Source organism: Triplophysa rosa, linkage group LG4 (assembly GCF_024868665.1).
Source record: "Triplophysa rosa linkage group LG4, Trosa_1v2, whole genome shotgun sequence".
Classification (NCBI taxonomy): Eukaryota; Metazoa; Chordata; class Actinopteri; order Cypriniformes; family Nemacheilidae; genus Triplophysa; species Triplophysa rosa.
Genome location: NC_079893.1, coordinates 26,147,715 through 26,166,882, shown reverse-complemented (window position 1 = coordinate 26,166,882; position 19,168 = coordinate 26,147,715). Strand labels below are relative to the sequence as shown.

Here is a 19,168-nt window from a genome sequence, read left to right as displayed (position 1 = left end):
TGAGAACAGACCAGTTGTCTGCTCATGCGCAAAATAACTTCAAACGTCTTGCATACCTGCAGTATAGCGAGATTAATCCATATTGTTTATGAATGTATTGCCATTGACACTTTCTTGGAGTCTGTCTGGAATTCCTGGCTGTCGTTCTCTATTCATCATTGGCGTGAATCGCAGTGGGATTCTTCTCTAACGAGCTCTGCTGTCCTCGCTGCGCGGATTTGTCCCGGGGCGCCCCGACCACTCCACGCATCACCGGCGGCGCGCAATGGACCTTTAACAGATGAAAGAGGACTGCGCAATTGCCGTCTTTATGTAATAAAAAAAGAATACAGAGGCGCGTTTTTCTTCAGTCTGTGTTTCCCAGGGTAGGTGTTTTTTAATCATTCTTTGCATATTTGCTTAAAGTCTTGCCTTTTACATTTACTGTGTAACGTTATTGTCCAGGAAAAGATTAAGTAAGAGCCGCTATATGGATTTAGCCTAATGCAACCGATTTGAGAGTAGCCTAATTTAGGCTACCTTGACTGAAGATAATATAGAAGATATAATATCTAAAAAAGGGGACGTCTTACACAATATAGTATGTGTTAAACTACTATAGTTTAACTACTCATTTTTATTAACAAAGTGTTTTGTCCAGAAGACGTTTACAAACCAGGATACGTTGATATAGTATATAAAATGAATGAGTCTGGGAGGGTTGGAGAGATTATTTCTTCACTTAAAGGGATACTTCACCGCAAAAATGAAAATTCTGTCATCATTTACTTACCTTTGTTCCAAAGCTGTATGAATTTCTTTAATAAAGATATTTTGAAGAATGCTTATAACCAGACAGATTTTGCCCCCCCATTGACTACCATAGTAGGAAAAAATACAATGGTCAAAAGTGCCCCATAACTTTTTGTTGCCCTACATTTCTACAAAATATCTTCTTCTGTGTTCAAAAGAACAAAAAAATGATAAAGTAATTTTCCTACTATGGGAGTCAATGGGGGCATTCTTCCAAATATCTTTCTCTGTGTTCATCAGAACAAAGAAATTGAATTGAATTGAATTGTAATTGAAAATCTGGGGTTCATTGATTTTGGAAAACTAAACACCTGCTGAGGTAGTCCAGCATGTTTATAGTTTCCCAGGAATTACGTACCCACATTCACTAACTCTTGATATTTTAGTTGACGAAGCGTTGTCTCATGGGATCAAAAGCAGCATATCAGGCACATCTTGTGTCTCGTATAAACTACGGTTACGTCTCGTTTTATGCTGTCGTCGGTCAAATGCATAAAGGCTCAAAAAGAATATCAAATAACATGCAAACATGCATCCTACAACTGCACATACAATATTTAAAGGGGTCAAATGACAGGGCTAAAACGAATATTATCGTTTGTTTTAGATGTAATGCAAAGTGTATACACGATTTAAAGTTCAAAAACGCTGTATTTTCCACATACCGTGCATGTTTGTATCTCCTATTTGCCCCGCCTCTCTGAAGCCTCTCTTTGATTTTTTACAATGCTCATCGCTCTGAAAAGCGAGGTGTGCTATGATTGGCCAGTTAACCAGTGCGTAGTGATTGGTCGAATACTGCAAGCGTGTGATGGAAATTTAACGCCTCTTACCATATTTGGAACATCAGGTTCCAAAGAAATTGTGATCTTACTTGCATATACATTTGGGTGGTCTTGGTCAAATCAAACCACGAACTGACCTAGATTTGTGGGGGTGTGGTTACACGAGGCGTTTCAGGCAGGTCTGGGTGAGCATTCGCTTTCAGATAGAATGCATCTTTTGTTCTGACACTTTAATTTTTGCAATTTTACATGTCTAATACATGCATGGGCAACTTATAACACACCAAAGACACAGAAAAACACGTATTCGCGCCATATGACCCCTTTAAGTTGTGTTGTTGCTGTTGTAAAAATGCTGACATTAACAAACACAAAAAGTTAAAGTCCCCGTGAACCGGAAGTTGCGATCGTTTTACTTCCGTATTCTGACACATTTCTGAGTGAAAAGGAATTTTAAAGGAGAAAATGAGAGTGCGTGGCTTGCGTTTCTCACTGCGAATTGATTGGATGTGTAAAAACAGCTGTTGCATTAATTTTGAAATGAAACTGGTCAACGAGCATCCGAGTCAACGGATGCTCCTGCCAAGCCGTCTAATTTATGTCATTTGAGATGGCTAGTCATTTCAGGGGGAACTGCATTTTCAAATTTTAACTGAAGATTATGAGGGTACATGAATTAAAAATTTTTTTACCTATATTGATAAGCTGTTTACTATAAATTCTGCAATATTTCATGAAAAAATAAGAATTGTTATTTTGAATTTCACTGGGACTTTAAATGTTAAAATAATTTTTCACTCAAATCTAAACAAATGCAAGTTAGAAATGTGCATTTGTGATAATATAATTAATTATATATTTAAATGTACAGTGTGTATGAATTTCTGATGGGTTACGCATCTTGTAAATATGTTGATTGTAATGTATGTCTCTTTTGTTGCTTTCATACACTGTGACACATTTCATTTGTAAGGAGCATCAATGGTGCGTGATGACGGTCACTTACACCGCCAGAGTTGCCAATGCGCGTTTCTGCGGCTTCTCCAAACTCCTCCTGGCGTGGAAGGGAAGCATCTATAAAGTCCTTTACAAGGAGTTTCTGGCCTTCTTCGCCATGTACACGGCAATCAGCATCACTTACAGGTGCGTGACTTTTACTGTCACCCTGACCGTGAAATGTTTAGACTTTTCTTGCTTTTTTATGGGTCATTTTCTCTCCAGATTTCTTCTGGTGGATGATCAGAAGAGATATTTTGAAAGGCTTTCCATATACTGCAACAACTATGCCAGTCTTATCCCAATGTCTTTTGTATTAGGTACGAACACTCTAACAGCAAAGCCACTAAGTTTTGATTGTATGTTTGTTAAATGTTATATGTTATGCTCAGTTTCCAACCAAAACTAATATTACGTAATACACTTATTTAGATTCAATTTATTGTCATTGCACATGTACAAGGCAACGAAATGTGACCTCTGCATTTAACCCATCCAGAGAGTAGTGAACACATGTACCCCCGGAGCAGTGGGCAGCTATCACTACAGCGCCCGGGGAGCAAGTAGGGGTAAGGTGCCTTGCTCAATGGCACCTCAGTTGTTACCCGCCGGCCCTGGGAATCGAACCGGCAACCTTCTGGTCATGAGTCCGACTCTCTAACCATTAGACCACAACTGCCCTTACAATTTAGATTGATGTTGCTTGCAGGTTTTTACGTGACGTTAATAGTCAACCGATGGTGGAATCAGTACACCTCGATCCCGCTGCCGGACAGGATCATGTGTACGCTCTCGGGGGGAGTGCAGGGCGGGGACGAGCGCGGCAGATTGCTGCGACGCACGCTGATGCGCTACACGAGTCTGTCTGCGATTCTGATCCTGCGCTCCGTCAGCACAGCCGTGTTCAAAAGATTCCCCACTATGGATCACGTGGTTGAAGCAGGTAACGCGCGTTTACAAGGTGCTTGGTGTATAACGAAGTAGGCTACTAAGTAACTAATTATTGAAATTAAGTTACATTTCACCTGATAAAATGAAAGTAAGTCTCAATTACTTCATTACACAATTTTATTAGTAATAATGGCTCTTTAAAATAATTTTCAGATATATTATCCATGTCAAGGTTGATACAAATGTTAAGAAATAGTTACTAATGCAATTACTTTTTAGACAGTATATGTAATTTAAAGTCCCCGTGAACCGGAAGTTGCGATTGTTTTTACTTCCGTATTTTGAGGCATTTCCGAGTGAAATGGAATTTAAAATGAGAAAAATACTGGGCGTGGCTTTCGTCTTTCTCTGCAATTTGACTGGATTTATTAAAACAGCTGTTGCATTTTTAAATGGAACTGGCAGCAGACTGACAGTTGAAGGGGAGGAGTTATGGATGCTCCGCCCAAGCCGTCTAACATGATTTAAGAGGGATAGTCATTACAGGAAGGAAGTGCATTTTTAGATTTTAACTAAAGATTATGAGGGCACACAAATTTTAAAAAGAGAATGACCCACATTGGTAAGCTATTTACAATTAACGCTGCAATTAAAATTTCATGAAAACATAGGCATTGTAATTTTAATTTCACTGGGACTTTAAATAAAAACATTGAGTATTAGGTCTAGTAATCATTAGTAATTAATTACTTTTTTAGGTAACTGATGTGAACTGAAGCGTAAAAGACAAATAAAAGTCTTTTTTTCGTTACTTTATGATTTTTGACCGAAATATAACTGTGAAAAAAACATAAAACTAGATTTTTTTCAAATGTAAACTGTAAAAAAACATAAAATTTGAATTTTTTTCAAATATAAACTGTAAAAAAATTCTGTAAAAACGAACATTTTCCGGCAGCTGGGGCAGAAATAAAACGAAAAATAACAGTTTTCCCTGTTTTGACCATGTTTTAAAAAATAAATGAAAAATCTGTTAAAAAAAGGAAATTTAGTAAAATTACAGTTTTTTTGACATTATACGTGGATAATTTGTAAAAAAATAACCGAAAAAATTCTGCAAACTTACGTTTTTTACAATGTAGATTATTAAAAAATATATGGGTTATAGCATGGCATAATATTCAGTAATGTCTTTCTATTTCTAGGTTTTATGACAAGAGAGGAGCGTAAGAAGTTTGAGAGTTTGCACTCACGCTATAATAAGTATTGGGTCCCTTGTGTGTGGTTCATTAACCTGGCTGCAGTCGCTCGCTGTGAGGGCAGAGTTAAAGATGATAATACTTACAAACTCCTCATTGAGGTAATTCACACTCCAATAAACAAAATATAGTCTGTCATAGTGTGAAAAGTGTTTATCATGATAATATCAGTGACAGAAATTACACTCTGTAGTCTGTTGCTCTAACAGGAGTTGAACGATTTCCGAGGGAAGTGCAGCATGCTTTTTCACTATGACATGATCAGTGTACCATTGGTTTACACACAGGTCTGATACTCTACATCTGATTGATAAAAATATGTTTGATGGAACATGAACTCATATTCTTATTTACTTGTTTCCCACCACAGGTTGTGACTCTGGCAGTGTACAGTTTCTTCCTGGTGTGTTTGATTGGATGTCAGTTTCTAGACCCTAGCCAGGGTCATCCAGGTCATGACCTTGACCTTTATGTTCCCGTCTTTACCCTTCTGCAGTTCTTTTTCTATGCTGGCTGGCTGAAGGTCAGGACCCACCCAAGTGCTAATATTCATTAGATGCTCCTTCCTCCATTGTGTATTCACATACCCCCCCCCCCCCCACACACACACACACATACCGTTTATTTTATTACATCAGGTTGCAGAGCAGCTCATAAATCCATTTGGAGAGGATGATGATGATTTTGAGACCAACTGGCTGATTGATCGAAACTTCCAGGTGCTGTTTGTCCTTCATTCGTTCATAATTGATTCATTACTTAATCAATTTATTCACAACACAGAGACTATAAACAGGAATGAAGATGTTTTTTGTTTGTGTGGGTTTGAAGGTGTCTATGATGGCAGTAGATGAGATGTATGGAGATCTGCCAATGATGGAGAGGGATCGATACTGGAATGACTCGAACCCTCGTCCGCCCTACACAGCTGCTACACTGTTCGTGCTGCGCAAACCCTCTTTCCAGGGCTCCACTTTTGATATGGCGTCAGTGCTTACCATCTTTACCAATTTACAATTTACTCTTAGTATTTTTTGAATAAAAGATCAAGTAATTCTTCATTTCCTTAAAATAATAGCTCACCCCAAAAATAATGTTTTGTCATTTTGTGTAAAGTAGATTTTAATAATAGTAGTATTTTTAATAAAAGTAGATTTTAGGAAGAAAACCTCAAATGGTATGCCCCATATTTGTTTTTCACAGAGTAGAAAAACAACTATTGGGTGGGTACTTTTTTGGGTGAACTATTTCTTTAAAACTTAAAAAAATACATTTAAAATCAAGTAAATATCTAGTAAATGTACGTAGTAGTAAACCATTGCTGCGTCCCAATTCGTGATGCCATACTTATACTATGCCCTTAAAGTATGTACTGTTTTTGTTATGGAAAAGTATATAAGTTTTAGTGCTTAGCAAAACACGCACACACTGGGACATACTAAGGCCGTGTTCAGACTTGACTTCTTTTTTGACAAGAAAAAGTTGACAAAGGCGCTTTTTTAGTAAAAAAAAACGCTGGCTGCGTTTGGTTACAACAGCTGAAGGCCATAACTTTGGAGGCAGCGTCTGTTCATGAAGGCAACCCAGAGAAGCAGATAGGCAGCGTAACGGAAGTCTATTTGAATTATAAACAGAGAGCGTCTTTACAATAACTCATCATATATTTAAAAACTACAATCCTAATTTCTCACTAAAAATGCGATGAAAATTAATGTGATGATTAATGTGATGAAACTTGAAAATTAAACTTAAATTTATACAAAACTATGCTAGAAAGGGTGTTTCGGCCGCCATTTAATTTTTTAAAAAGGCTTTAAAGGCTTAAGCCTTCTCGACTAATCACATTCCTCGCATGTTGTTATGGAAACGACAGGTCTCTGTCATTGGTTAGCTGTGAAAAGGCGTTTCTTCCAGAAAAGTTGAACTTTTTTCAACCTCAAAAGACGCTCTGAGCTGCAGAAAAAGATGCCAGCGCTGGCATTAAAAAAGCGCTCAGGACGTTTCTTGAAAACACGGTTTACTCCATAGGATTATAATGTAAAACAGACACTAGCAGCTTCAAAAAAGAAGTCAAGTCTGAACACGGCCTAACGTGAAACGGAAGTGGCCGTTGTTGCCTAGACGACACTGTGATCCTTAAATGCAAGGAATAGCTGTATTTTGAAGTTCGTGACAGTTAAGTATTTATTATTTTGTATGTAATGTTTACTGTATACTTACATTTATTAATTTAGCGAAGCATCTTTTATTTAATTCTATTAATGCAGTGTAGCGTCACTAAACTCCACCCTCTCGTGTTGAGTTGTGGTTAATATCAGCCGTTAAAGTGATACTTCACCAAAAAATGAAAATTCTGTCATCATTTACTCACCTTCGATATGTTCCAAATCTGTATACATTTCTTTCTTCTGGGGCCGGTTGCACCAGCTGTGCGTAAGTTACAACTTAGCCTAGTTTTGACTTAAACTATGGCGTTATTTTAATGACAAATGTCGCGAGCGCATTATTACAAGGCGAGAGCGCATTATTGTCATACGAGCGCGCAAATCTCTCTGCTCGCACGCCGATTTCCTTTGCTCATGCACAAAACTGGACGCGCGGTTTCAATTATACGCTGCTCTCTTATGAATTTTCTCTCCTCTCGCTCAGTGAGCGTGTGCACACTCAGAATGCGTGCCGTGCGTCCACGAATCCTTTGGTACTCTTGCTCTCGAGAGGTCCTCCTGTGTGTTCCAGGCATTATAGGCTGTCAAAAGTAGTCAACCAATCAGGATAGGCTTCCACAGCAGGCCAATGAATGAAATGAATGAATGAAATCTTATGAATGAAAATTCATAAGAGAGCAGCATATAATTGAAACCGCACATCCAGTTTTGTGCATGAGCAAAGGAAATCTGCGTGCGAGCAGAGAGATTCGCATGCTCGTATGACAAGAATGCGCTCTCGCCTTGTAATAATGCGCTGGCGACATTTGTCATTAAAATAACGCCATATTAAACAGGCTTGAATGCTCATAACCAGACAGATTTTGCCCCCCATTGACTACCATAGTAGGAAAAAATACTTTTATAATTTTTTTTGTTCTGTTGAACACAAAAGAAGACATTTTGAAGAATGTAGGACAGCAAACAGTTCTGGGGCACTTTTGACTACCATTGTATTTTTTCCTACTATGGTTGTCAATGGGGGGAAAAATCTGTCTGGTTATTAGCGTTCTTTATACAAAGAAATTTATACAGATCTGGAAAACTCGAAGGTGAGTAAATGATGACAGAATTTTCATTTTTGGGTGAAGTATCCCTTTAAATGTCCATGGATTCACACTTCGAATTTGACTGGAAACAGTAGACCACCATCCGGGTACTTTGAGAATACTAATTTCAGCATACTATGATTTGGGACATACTAATTCTATTTTCAAATACTATTTAGGACGGATAGTATGCGAATTGGGACGCAACACTATGTAAAAAAATGATAAATATTATAGTAAAAAAAAGTAAACCCAAAATTTCAAACTCTTCAGAATTCCTAAAGAAGAGATGAATTTCCAGCCTCTGGAGGAGATCGCCGAGAACCTGGAGGAATCTGTGAAACGAAATGGCAACCTTGCTCTCTTCAACCGATTGCTCAGCTCCGCCCCCTCTCCCACAGGCTTCATGGGCGGAGCTTTGCGGCGCACCTCCGCCCAGCTCCAAAGATTGACACGTCCTCTCAGCCCGGATCCTTCCTTCTCTGATGAAGAGGCGGAGAGAGAGGAGAGCATGAGGAGAAGTGAAGGAAAGGTTGGTTCGACGCCTTCCGTACTCGGATTAGACACCACCCAGAGCACCATCTGCAGCTGTGGAGGACTTATTAACACCCACCCGCCACTGTCGGTTGTGGAGTTCAACAAACAAGAACATGAAGAGGAGAGAGAGCAGAGCTGCTTTAAGAATAATGAAGAAGAGAACAAAGGTGCAATGATTTCAGAGAAAGAATCACTTGTGCCAAAAATACCACCACCTACATTGCAGACGTCAACAGGGAGGAACCAGCAAAGACAGCATCAGCCGCCCACAACAGACCCACAAAGTCTTCTCGCTCTGGACCAAGGGATGCCTCACCTCTCCACTTCAGGTCCCAACAATTGCTCTGTGCCTGACTTTTTCTCCTTTCAGCTTATTAATGACCAGGCAGAGGTTATGACACCAAATGCAAAAGCAGAATCTGGTGTGTCTTTACTAAGTCTTCAGTCACTTGAGGTGTTGGCAATATCTGATGATTTTGAGAGAGCGGATGGTGGCAGATTAAAAATGATCACCCTCAATATCTGACGATTTTGAGAGAGAGCGGATGGTGGCATTGATCACCCTCCAATGATAAAACTCAATGGCTAAATGTTGGGTCAGGTCAACGGGTCAGTCAGTAAGATTGTGACACAAAAGTTGATCTTTTTGTCCACTTTGTCTTCCCTAGAGTAAAAAAAACATATATTTATGTACACTAAGAGTTTGAACAAATCTAGACAAACTTTTTATAGAAATAATATTATATATTATATAAATATATTATAAATATATTTTATATATATAAAATCCAGTTTAATCAAAAGTCTACTATGTAAAGTAGATGTGTCCCTACTTTTGTTGGGTAGTGTATATAAAATACAACTATATCGGCTGTTTTGCAATGCAAAACTTGTCCGATTATTTGAATGAAGCTATTTTTTTAAATAATCTTAAAAGAAAATAGTTTTAAAAAATGACAGGAAAAATGTCAGTAATCAGCACTGAATGTTTAGAGTTTTGTATATTCTTGCATTTTTTTATTTTCATGTCCAGATAAAATAGAGTAACATGTACACTAATAAGTGCAACTGATCATTTAAAAAAAATATATAGCTTTATTAGTTTGAAATATAACAATAAGATAATTATAGGGAAATGTAACAAATATAATGTAATGTTCTGATCAATATTAATCCTCACATCTTTACCAACCCTGACTTAAATTGTACACAACCTATCCATAGGGGGCAGTATTGCATCATTTTAACACCGTGTCTACACCGGATGCGACGAGACAAGAGACAATAGAACGAATTAGAACCCATTATAATTATAAAATTTGTCCACACCGGACGCGACAATTCCATTAGAACAAGCCACGTGTCACGTCGCGTCCGGTGTAGACACGGTGTAAGGCTTGGTACTCTGGTGGACCAGCTATTCGAATAGAAAGAACTATACTGTAAACAACATTGTTTTTAAACATAATGCACTTTCTTGACATTAAACAGTGATTTTTATGTACTTCATAATGTGTCATTTATTAAAGCTTAAAATGACGAACGTGTTCTAATGAATGTGTAAGGATTGGGTATTTTTTATAAATTGGTTAGCTGTTAAAAATGGGACTGAACACAATCTTATAATACTGAGTCTGGTGTGGAGAACTTGATAGGACAAACCATCTTTTGTGGGAAAATACGGTACAAGTGTATGAGGGGCAGACAAAAAAATGTAAGTTGTTTTTATTCAGCAAATTCAACAAGAAACAAACACTAGCCACAATTTGAAATCTAACCATATAAAAAAACACAGCAGACTAACAGCACTGTTTCTTAGTGAGACTGTCATATTGTTTGTTTGCAATGAAAAAGGCCTTTGTTTTCTATTGAAACTTTTAGAATGTGATCATTTGTTTGTGGGTCAACTATATTTTTGGAGGATCTATTGACAGAAATGCAGTATAATATACATAACTATGTCTTCAGAGGCGTATAAAGACCTTACATAATGAAGTGTTATGTTTTTATTACCGTAGAATGAGCTATTTCTATGTACATACACCGCGGGTCCCCTTAGATGGAATTTGCCATGTTGTTTCTACAGCAGCCCTAAACGGACAAACTGCTATACAGAGCACATTACGTTCTTCTTCAGCAAAGAAGCGAAAACGTGACGACATAGTTTTGTGTCAGCTGTGTGCAAGTGCTTCGAAAGGGAGCAGGTAAAGTGAGCCGTTGGTTGCAATTCGCAACCTCTCCACTAGATGCCGCTAAATTTTATGCACTGCACCTTCAAAGCTAAGGTTGGCAAATCCTTACTGCTAGCAATAGCATATAGATACATCTTATTTACACACCGTACAAAAAAACCATGGCAGAACAAAGCAACCTTGTGTTTTCTTGTCTTTATTAAATTGGTGCTATTAAAAATGTATTGCCCAGATTGTTGACATTAAGATCTGTGCATTATTATAAATCTCATAATTATTTTCCTATAATTCTTATTTCATATTCTTGGTTAAAATGTCATATTAAAATAGGCAACATATACAAATAAACAACCAGGGTTCACCTTTAAGTGTCCATGGGAGAGCAAATTTATTGCATTAAAAGCAAATGGTATCTTACTTGAGAAAAAACTTTGAAACAAATATTGGCAATCATACTTTCAAATATTTCCAAACTAGTCTTTAACAAATATTTATATTTTAGGAAAACAACCTTGCATTCATTAAAACAATCAAACATTTCAAATCCACTTGAACCACCAATGAACACGCATGATTTAAGCTGTAAACGGACACTGGAGGGTTCAACTGAGACTTTGGCATATAAATCCCATTTCCTGCTCTGTAGTTTCATGCTGTGTTTTCCTGCCCATTCTCATCGTGACAATGTAGTTCAGTATAATAGCAGCCATCTCGCTGAGGAACATTCTTTCAATCCCTGAGGGGCATAATTAACTGAAAAGTGATAGGACATCAGATTTATTAGGGACACATACCTGATTCTTACTCGTTTCATACTATATATGGGAGTACGCTTGTGAAAGAGTGGCTCTTTCTGTGTTTGTGTGTTTATGTGTGAGAATGTTCGCCTTCAAGTATGAGTGTTTGCTGAATGAGGATCTTTAACATCCGCAGCCACTCTGACCATCAGGGGGCGTGTCTTGCAGACTCTGGCCTTTGTGATTGTTTAACATGTTTGGGTCTCCATCCAAGCTTTCGTTCATTTTGTCACAGATGATGTCAACCAATCGCTCGAACACTTGCTTTACATTGATGTTGTCCTTTGCGCTTGCCTCGAAAAACTGAAAGCCTGCATACACAAAAGGGAGTCTTAGTTGCATTTAAAAAGAAGGAAAAAAGTTACAAATGTAACAATAAATTGGGCAATAAAGTAGTAGATTAGGCTACTACAACTTGAGCAACACATTGGCTTCTTGCGAAAAGCCTGTATCATAGTATTTCTTCCTTTATTTTATTTTTGCCATATAAGGTTGAGTAGTGCAGAGAGAAAACATAGAAACAAACTTAACACTGCCCAATACTAAATAAAAGCAAAATAACATAAGTGCATAAAACATTCAACCTAAACATCAGAATCTAAACTGAATCATGAGAAAAATAATTTGACCTCTAATATACGTGGTGTGCATGATTCAGACATACTGTACCGGATATTTACTAAAGAAAAATGACTCACACAACCAGTTTACCTCAGTGGGAAATGAACCAATACAATTTTATCTTGTATAAACTTTGACAGTTGTGACAAGAAGGTATTCTCAGATCTCAATCTATCCAAAAAAGCCTTTTCTAGATGGCTTATGTGTGTGAGATTAATAGGATATTTTCATTGTGACATGCCTAGTTCATCAGCCAGTCTCTGTCCGTCTTCTGTGGCCACCAGTCTGTCATCCTCTAAATCACATTTGTTTCCCACCAGAATCACCTGTGCGTTGTCCCATGAATATGTTTTAATCTGTGTTGCCCTGGAAACACACACACACACACATGGTTTTATTCACTTTCAATTGAATAAACTGTCTTGAACGTTATCATAACACCATTATAGGGCCTGTGGGTACTTTTTTAGGTTGACCATCCAGAACTATCCATATTAAAATACATACAGCCGAGGAAAAAATTAAGAGACTTTTTTAAAAAAAATTGTTTTTCTTGAATTTACTATTTATAGGTATGTGTTTAGGTAAAATGGTCAACTTTGTTTCATTCTGTGAACAATATTTCCCCAATTTCAAATAAAAATATCGTTTCTATTTGCATTTATTTGCAGAAAATGAAATCTGGAGAAACAGGTCCAAATAACACAAAAGATGCTCTGCATTTTTCAGACCTGCAAAAAAGTTTATATTCACTTTTAAAAATAAATATACAACAGTAATGTTTGTACATGTATATAGGAAAATATATTTTTTGAAATTCAACAGACAATAGACACAAAACACAATGCTGATTAAATGAAAATTTGGAATGGTCTCTTAATTTTTTCTGCGGCTACAAAAAAAATAAATTCCTATAGCCAGACCCAGAGTTTTCCATTACACTGAGAAGATTCAACTCACCAGTCTTGCACAGCGTAGAAAGACTCTTGGTTAGTAATGTCGTACATTAGCAGGAAGCCCATTGCTCCTCTGTAATATGCTGTAGTTATGGTGCGGTACCTCTCCTGTCCTGCTGTGTCCTGATCAACATGCAAACACTCATAAAATCTCTCATACACTTGTGAAAGCATGCTGTCTTAAAAAAATGCTTGGCAGCAACCTTGTGGTTTGCTTAAGGTTTATAGTTAGCATAATCTTACTGCTCAGTGCAACAAATTTGTAATGAAATTGAGACATGAAAAGCCAGCAAAATCACAGAAAAACAGTGAATATTTATTAAAAAAGTAAGTGTGGCCTCTAAAAACTAATTATTTATAGAAAAACATGGAAAAAAACAGAGACAGATGTTTAGAGGTTAACAGCCATGTTAAAATGGTAACCAGGCGACGTTTGATTAGTTTCCATGATACTAAAGAGCCTTGACTTCATTGAAAATGCTGTGACCTCACCTACAGAGGTTACCATGGTAACTCTTGGTTTGGGCAGCTGCTAGAGGGTTGTATATATTTGTGTGTGTGTTAATTGTGTATTCTGAATTCAAACTAATGGGTGATCGGCTTGAATAGACAAAAGCTTCAACCCCTTCTTTCAACAAAGATAAGATGTACCATCTGCCACACACACAAATACACACCGCTGATGACTGGTTTAACAACAAAGAGAAGTGAATCATACCATCTACAAACATTATAGCCCAGCAGATCTCAACTGGTTTGGTTTCAGCACCCGGATTTGTAATCGTCATTACGTTTGACCCAACAAAACACTGTATTACTATCATCAATATTACAACAAACAATCTTTGCAAGTTAGCGACAGACCTTTATAGACATTTTCTTCATTTATTAAAAGTCGATGAGCTACCAAAAACTATGCATGGTTATAGCTGCTTTGAATTATTTGCTATTTGCATTGTTGCCCATTTGATGTCCATGACACTATACAAACAAACTACCTGTTGTGATCGGCCTGTCTTACATACTAAGAAAATACTAAGGTCTTGAAAGTCAGCAAACATAACTGATTATGCTGCTATGACTAATCATATGTAATGTGTGTAATATTTACTCTTCCCCTATAATAAAATGCCTCAAACGACATTTGTCTTTCTGTTTAAATGATGACCTCCTCCCTTAAGTAAACCATAAATATAATGAGCATGCACATGAAACTCCTAGACACCGCACAGAACGAAACAAACAGCAATAGTTTTCCTCATAGCACACAGTCTCATAGCAGTGCAACATGTGTTTCGGTAAAACATAGGTGATCATTAACTAAACATCTTCACAGTTGAGAGGAAAGCCTGCCGTAACTCTGTGTGTCCTCCGCACCCACTAAATACATACAGCAATGGCTTGCCCACATTCTTGGCTTTTGACAACAGAAACCAAATGCATACATATCCTGTCAGGAAGAGCTGTCAATCATTCTGGAAAGTAATCAGTAGTAGTTATGTCTAATGCAATGGCTTTTAACTTTAGGATTCAACATCTAGTCACAGCCCGAATCAAAATGAGCTTTTTAAATGGATATTTCTCCCCAAAACAAAATATTTTTATACCCTCGTGTCATTCAAAACTATGTGTATGTGACTCTTTTTTTCTTTGGAACAAAAAAGAAGATATTTTGAGACATGTCTCAGTGGTTTTGTGTCCATGCAATGGAAGTCAATGGGGTCCCAAATCGTTTGCTCGCCGACATTCTTCAAAATATCTTCTTTTGTGTTCTGCAGAAGAAAGAAAGTCATGCAGATTTGGAATGACATAAATTGTAAATAAATGATGAAAGAATTTTCATTTTTGGGTGAACTGTCCCTTTAATATTTTGTGGACTGCATGTTTTTGACTTTAGCAACTCTTTGGCAATCGCCCAGAACATCTTTTTTACAGAAAATATAAAAATCCAGTTTATTATTAATCATATTATTAATATAATCTTGGAAGAAATTGAAAAAAATGCTTCTATCATGACTCTTGGCACACCGAGTTGCTCACAGTTGATTGGAGGAAATGGTGCTCAACACCTCAGAGGCGTTTTCACCAGCTACCCTTCATCAGCACAAATGACTGCTGCTTCCTCTGCCGAAGAAGGTTGCGGTTGTGAACTGCCGCACAACAATAATGACTCAAACGAGACAAATAAGTATTTACATTTAACATATGTTCTTTTATAACAATACACACAGTTCCAGGAAACACGCCGGATCATAAATATTTCTTTGACAACGTTGAGCAGCTGATATTCCGACCCCATTCCTGTTTCAGTATTGATTCAATTTTAGGGATTCAGCAGACAGACTGTCTACAAGATAGAAAAGCACAACCAATTGGATTTTATAGCTTTTATGTCTCGTTTTTCAAATGGAGGTTCTTTACAAATGGATTCGGCTGTGTGTGTGTGTGTGTTCCACAAATAATGCAGCACATTAAATCAATGGGCCATCTGGATCGGATAGATCTGGTGATTTCGTAACATTAACCATCATTGTTGACACTCACACACCACCACCCAGATTATCTTGATCACAGTCTTGCTAAGTCATACAGACACATCGAATGCTATTCTCCAGAAATCAACTTTAGCAATAGCACGTTTATTTGAGAAATATGTCAAATAAATAGATCCTAAAATGAGGGATTTGTTTAACAGGAACACTTGGTTCAATGGCACTATGATTGTGATTTTATTTTTTAACAGATATCTGTACTAAAATAGGTTTAAAAAGGAAACCAAAGCATGCCGCTTTATGCCATCCTGTTACCAAAAATAAACAAATACTTTCACAAACAACCCCCTTTTAGAATAAACTGTAAATTATCCCCCATCCCTTATCCCGTTTTTGCACTCACCCATATCTGCAGTTTTACACGTTTTTCATTTCGGTAAACCGTTTTGACTTTGAAGTCAATGCCGACCGTGCTGACGAAGGCTGACGTAAAAGAGTCGTCGGCATACCGGAACAGGAAACTGGTTTTTCCCACACTGCTGTTCCCAATGATAAGGAGCTTGAACATGTAGTCAAAATTCTGATCAGCCACATCCTTCTGGATCTGTGTCTGGTGACGTGTATCGTTGGCAGATGCCATCTAGAGGGATGGAGGGAAAAAGACAAAGTAAGCCAGTAGACATAGCGCCATTATCTCCAAAGTCATTTGTTCAATTGGCAGGAAATGCTCATAACAGTTAAAGGGATTTAGTTTGCCCTAAAATAAAATTTCTGTCATCATTTACTCACCCTCAAGTTGTTTCAAACCTTTATAAACTTCTTTGTTCTTTTGAACAAAAAAAGAACATATTTTGAAAAGTGTGTAAATGTAGGAAACCAAACAGTTCTGCAGCATCATTGACTACCATAGTAGTAGTAGTAGTAGTTTTTCCTTACTATGGTGTTCAATAGTGCCCCAGAACTGTTTGATTACAGACATTTTTCCAAATAGCCTTCTTTGTGTTGAGACGAACAATGACATTTATACAGGTTTGAAATGACAGAATTTTCATTTTTGGGTGAACTATCCCTTTAAGGCTCAAGTCCAAGCTGTACTCCTTATTCCTAGCTCCTGTACTGGGTCAAGTATTCCTCCAGCACTGTCCACTATAACAGCTGAGTGGAGATCTTTCATTGATTAAAATTCCATTAAAGCACTAAACATTCTGGCCTGGAAAACTATATTAAAATGTAAAGCATTCAGAATACTTGGAGAATAGGTAACAAAAAAATCTTGTCTTTGGTTAACCACCCTATCGTTCCTAACCCATACACTGGGCGAACATACCACAATTAAAGTCAATATTTGGGTAGTGGACAAATAAACCGTACCATGTGTCCGATGGTGTGACAGCAAAAAATTTGAAAACAAACTGTTAATAATATATTCATTTATTTTATAAATATTTATATTTATAACATAAAATAGCATACCAGAGATTTATCTTCATTATTAGTTTTTTTTTCTCAACTTTTGCTGCTTATTTGTCAATTACCCATTTACTAACAATAATTTTCTTCAGAAATGTTGTTTCGATAAAAATAATGCACACGCTGAGCCACTGATGTCAAATGCCTTGTAACTGAATGTGACATGCTGGTCTGAATTAGGAATGGAGATGTCTTTCCTTTTATTCTGTTAATAACGCACAAGTTATCATATCAAAGATCCTGGCCTTATTGGGGTTTGACATGTGGTTAAACAAAGGGTATGAAGCATTAAGCTTTTTTTTTTAGGAAAAATTCTGTGTACAAGAGAAAGACTGGATCTACACTCCTATATTTACACCTGCAAATGGCACACATGAGGGAGTTACCAGGATATGACACACCTTTGAACACGCTTGAACGAACACAGTGATGTCATACCACAGTCTACAAATGACACAGTTTATAATGAAAAATAAGATAAAGATATAAATGCACTGACGTATTTTGTTTGATCTTGCTGTTTCCACACCAAACCGCAGTGCATACCCTGTACTACACATGCATCTGTCAAACACAATAACTCCATCGCGTATCAGACGCAAATAACTTTTCAGAATGTCATGTTATCAACAACAGAACGCAAAATACGGAGTAGCAGCTGTGAATCCTCAAAGCATGCTTCCATATGGACACGACCGTAAACGACAGCAACAAAAAAATGCGTATCCTTAGGGGACAAGTAGAACAGGCTTCGACTAACCTTGCTCAGCTATTCTTGTGGTTATTTTTATAAAGTTGCGCTGTTCCTCAGCTTGCTCGGGACATCCAGTGCTTGGGTGCGCGGTGTCCTCAGCGATCCACTTTCACTTTTCCCGCAAAAGATACTGGAAAAGGTGCACGCGCATTATCTGTTTAAAACCCGACCATTGCCTTCACAGGGGCGTTGCAACATCAGAGCTTTGATGCCTTCGCCTGCCGCGACCTGCTGGCTCTCCACCAGTTTTATTATGCTGACGGATGGTTGAAACTGTTTTCAGATCAGCCAGCGGCCCTGGCGCGTTTCCAGCATGCACTTACTGTAACCAATCAACAGGTCCGCTGTATGTCAGCATTAGCTGCTACATACGGGTCATTCTGCAATACGGGTACCTTTTTAGACTTACTGAAAAAACCCGGAAATTTGATTAGGTTTCTTTACAATTTGTCGTCCGTTTACTATTAAAAAAACATTACAAAATTCCTTTATGTAGTGTGTTTTGTGCCTTATTCCAGTAGGATGTATTGGCGTTCTGTTGGTTCTCATCCGCATCCAGTAGAGACACAGTGATCGAGTGAGCTTCGCTTAAAACAGGCCTCACTCCCATTATAACCATTAAATCCATTAGAGTTGATGGTTTCTATCAGACCAACAATATGTTTAAATGTTAATGAATTGCATTTTGCAAATTTCAAGCTGACACAATTTGCATAACTCTCCTCACCCTGCTTGCTCAAACAACAAGCTTACAAAACCTCTGTAAACTCCAACAACAACAGTGAATAAGTTGTTTACATTCATTATTACTATGATGTTATATATGTGCTTTGTAGTGTTATATGTCACAATGAATAAAATATGAGGTAATCACATGAGGGGGCGTGGCTTTGGAGAAAGCTTTGAAATAAGGGCGTGGTCTGTCCCGTTCTTATTTGTTGCTTTAATGTTTTCCTTTTTTGTAAATCAATTTGGATAAAAGCATCCACTAAGTGTCTAAATGTAAACTGTTATGCGTTTACATTTATTTAGTAATGATGCCATAATGACATCATGAACATATATTCAGGAACAAATGAATGCAGCTCTTCTGCTGCAGTAAAGTAGGGAATCAGAATGCTGGGAAGCAATTTCATTATTTCACCCTAGGGCATCAGTGTTAATAGAGACAGCAGCCCAAAACAAAATAACAAACAATTGAGAAAGCAACTGTAGTCATGATTATCCTTATATAATTATCAACAATTTAGACAGTGGGTTGCTGTACTACCTCCATTATGAGTAAATTCAACCAGTACATTATTTAGTAAAAACCATTACAGGGAGCTGTACATTCATTCCATTTAATGAAAAATATGAATTCAAAACATCAC

The 19,168-nt window shown here is 37.4% G+C and overlaps 2 protein-coding genes across 2 annotated transcripts; one reads left to right on the top strand and one right to left on the bottom strand.

Moving 5' to 3' along the window:
* Positions 1-145: 145 nt before the first annotated feature.
* Positions 146-10,109, top strand: best2 (bestrophin 2). The gene is made up of 10 exons (XM_057332375.1): positions 146-365; positions 2,551-2,720; positions 2,799-2,893; positions 3,283-3,516; positions 4,670-4,824; positions 4,933-5,010; positions 5,094-5,246; positions 5,362-5,442; positions 5,555-5,709; positions 8,250-10,109. Exons 2-10 carry the CDS (start codon positions 2,569-2,571, stop codon positions 9,037-9,039), a joined length of 1,893 nt encoding a protein of 630 aa, XP_057188358.1. The 5' UTR covers positions 146-365; positions 2,551-2,568; the 3' UTR covers positions 9,040-10,109.
* A 794-nt stretch (positions 10,110-10,903) lies between these two features.
* rab3da (RAB3D, member RAS oncogene family, a) lies at positions 10,904-18,131 on the bottom strand. Its single transcript, XM_057332376.1, has 5 exons — positions 17,802-18,131; positions 15,975-16,211; positions 13,084-13,202; positions 12,365-12,489; positions 10,904-11,813 (listed from the first exon to the last, which is right to left on the bottom strand). Exons 2-5 carry the CDS (start codon positions 16,209-16,211, stop codon positions 11,626-11,628), a joined length of 669 nt encoding a protein of 222 aa, XP_057188359.1. The 5' UTR covers positions 17,802-18,131; the 3' UTR covers positions 10,904-11,625.
* Positions 18,132-19,168: the final 1,037 nt, after the last annotated feature.

Excerpts from the sequence above, each read along its gene's own strand:
- rab3da (XM_057332376.1), bottom strand. The coding sequence starts at position 16,211 with ATGGCATCTGCCAACGATACACGTCACCAGACACAGATCCAGAAGGAT. Across the intron at positions 13,203-15,974 it reads GTGTAAAACTGCAGATATGG|GACACAGCAGGACAGGAGAG; the intron begins GTGAGTGCAAAA and ends CATGTTGATCAG. Across the intron at positions 11,814-12,364 it reads GAGACTGGCTGATGAACTAG|GCTTTCAGTTTTTCGAGGCA; the intron begins GCATGTCACAAT and ends TTGTGTATGCAG.
- best2 (XM_057332375.1), top strand. The coding sequence starts at position 2,569 with ATGACGGTCACTTACACCGCCAGAGTTGCCAATGCGCGTTTCTGCGGC. Across the intron at positions 2,721-2,798 it reads GCAATCAGCATCACTTACAG|ATTTCTTCTGGTGGATGATC; the intron begins GTGCGTGACTTT and ends TTTTCTCTCCAG. Across the intron at positions 2,894-3,282 it reads CCCAATGTCTTTTGTATTAG|GTTTTTACGTGACGTTAATA; the intron begins GTACGAACACTC and ends TGTTGCTTGCAG.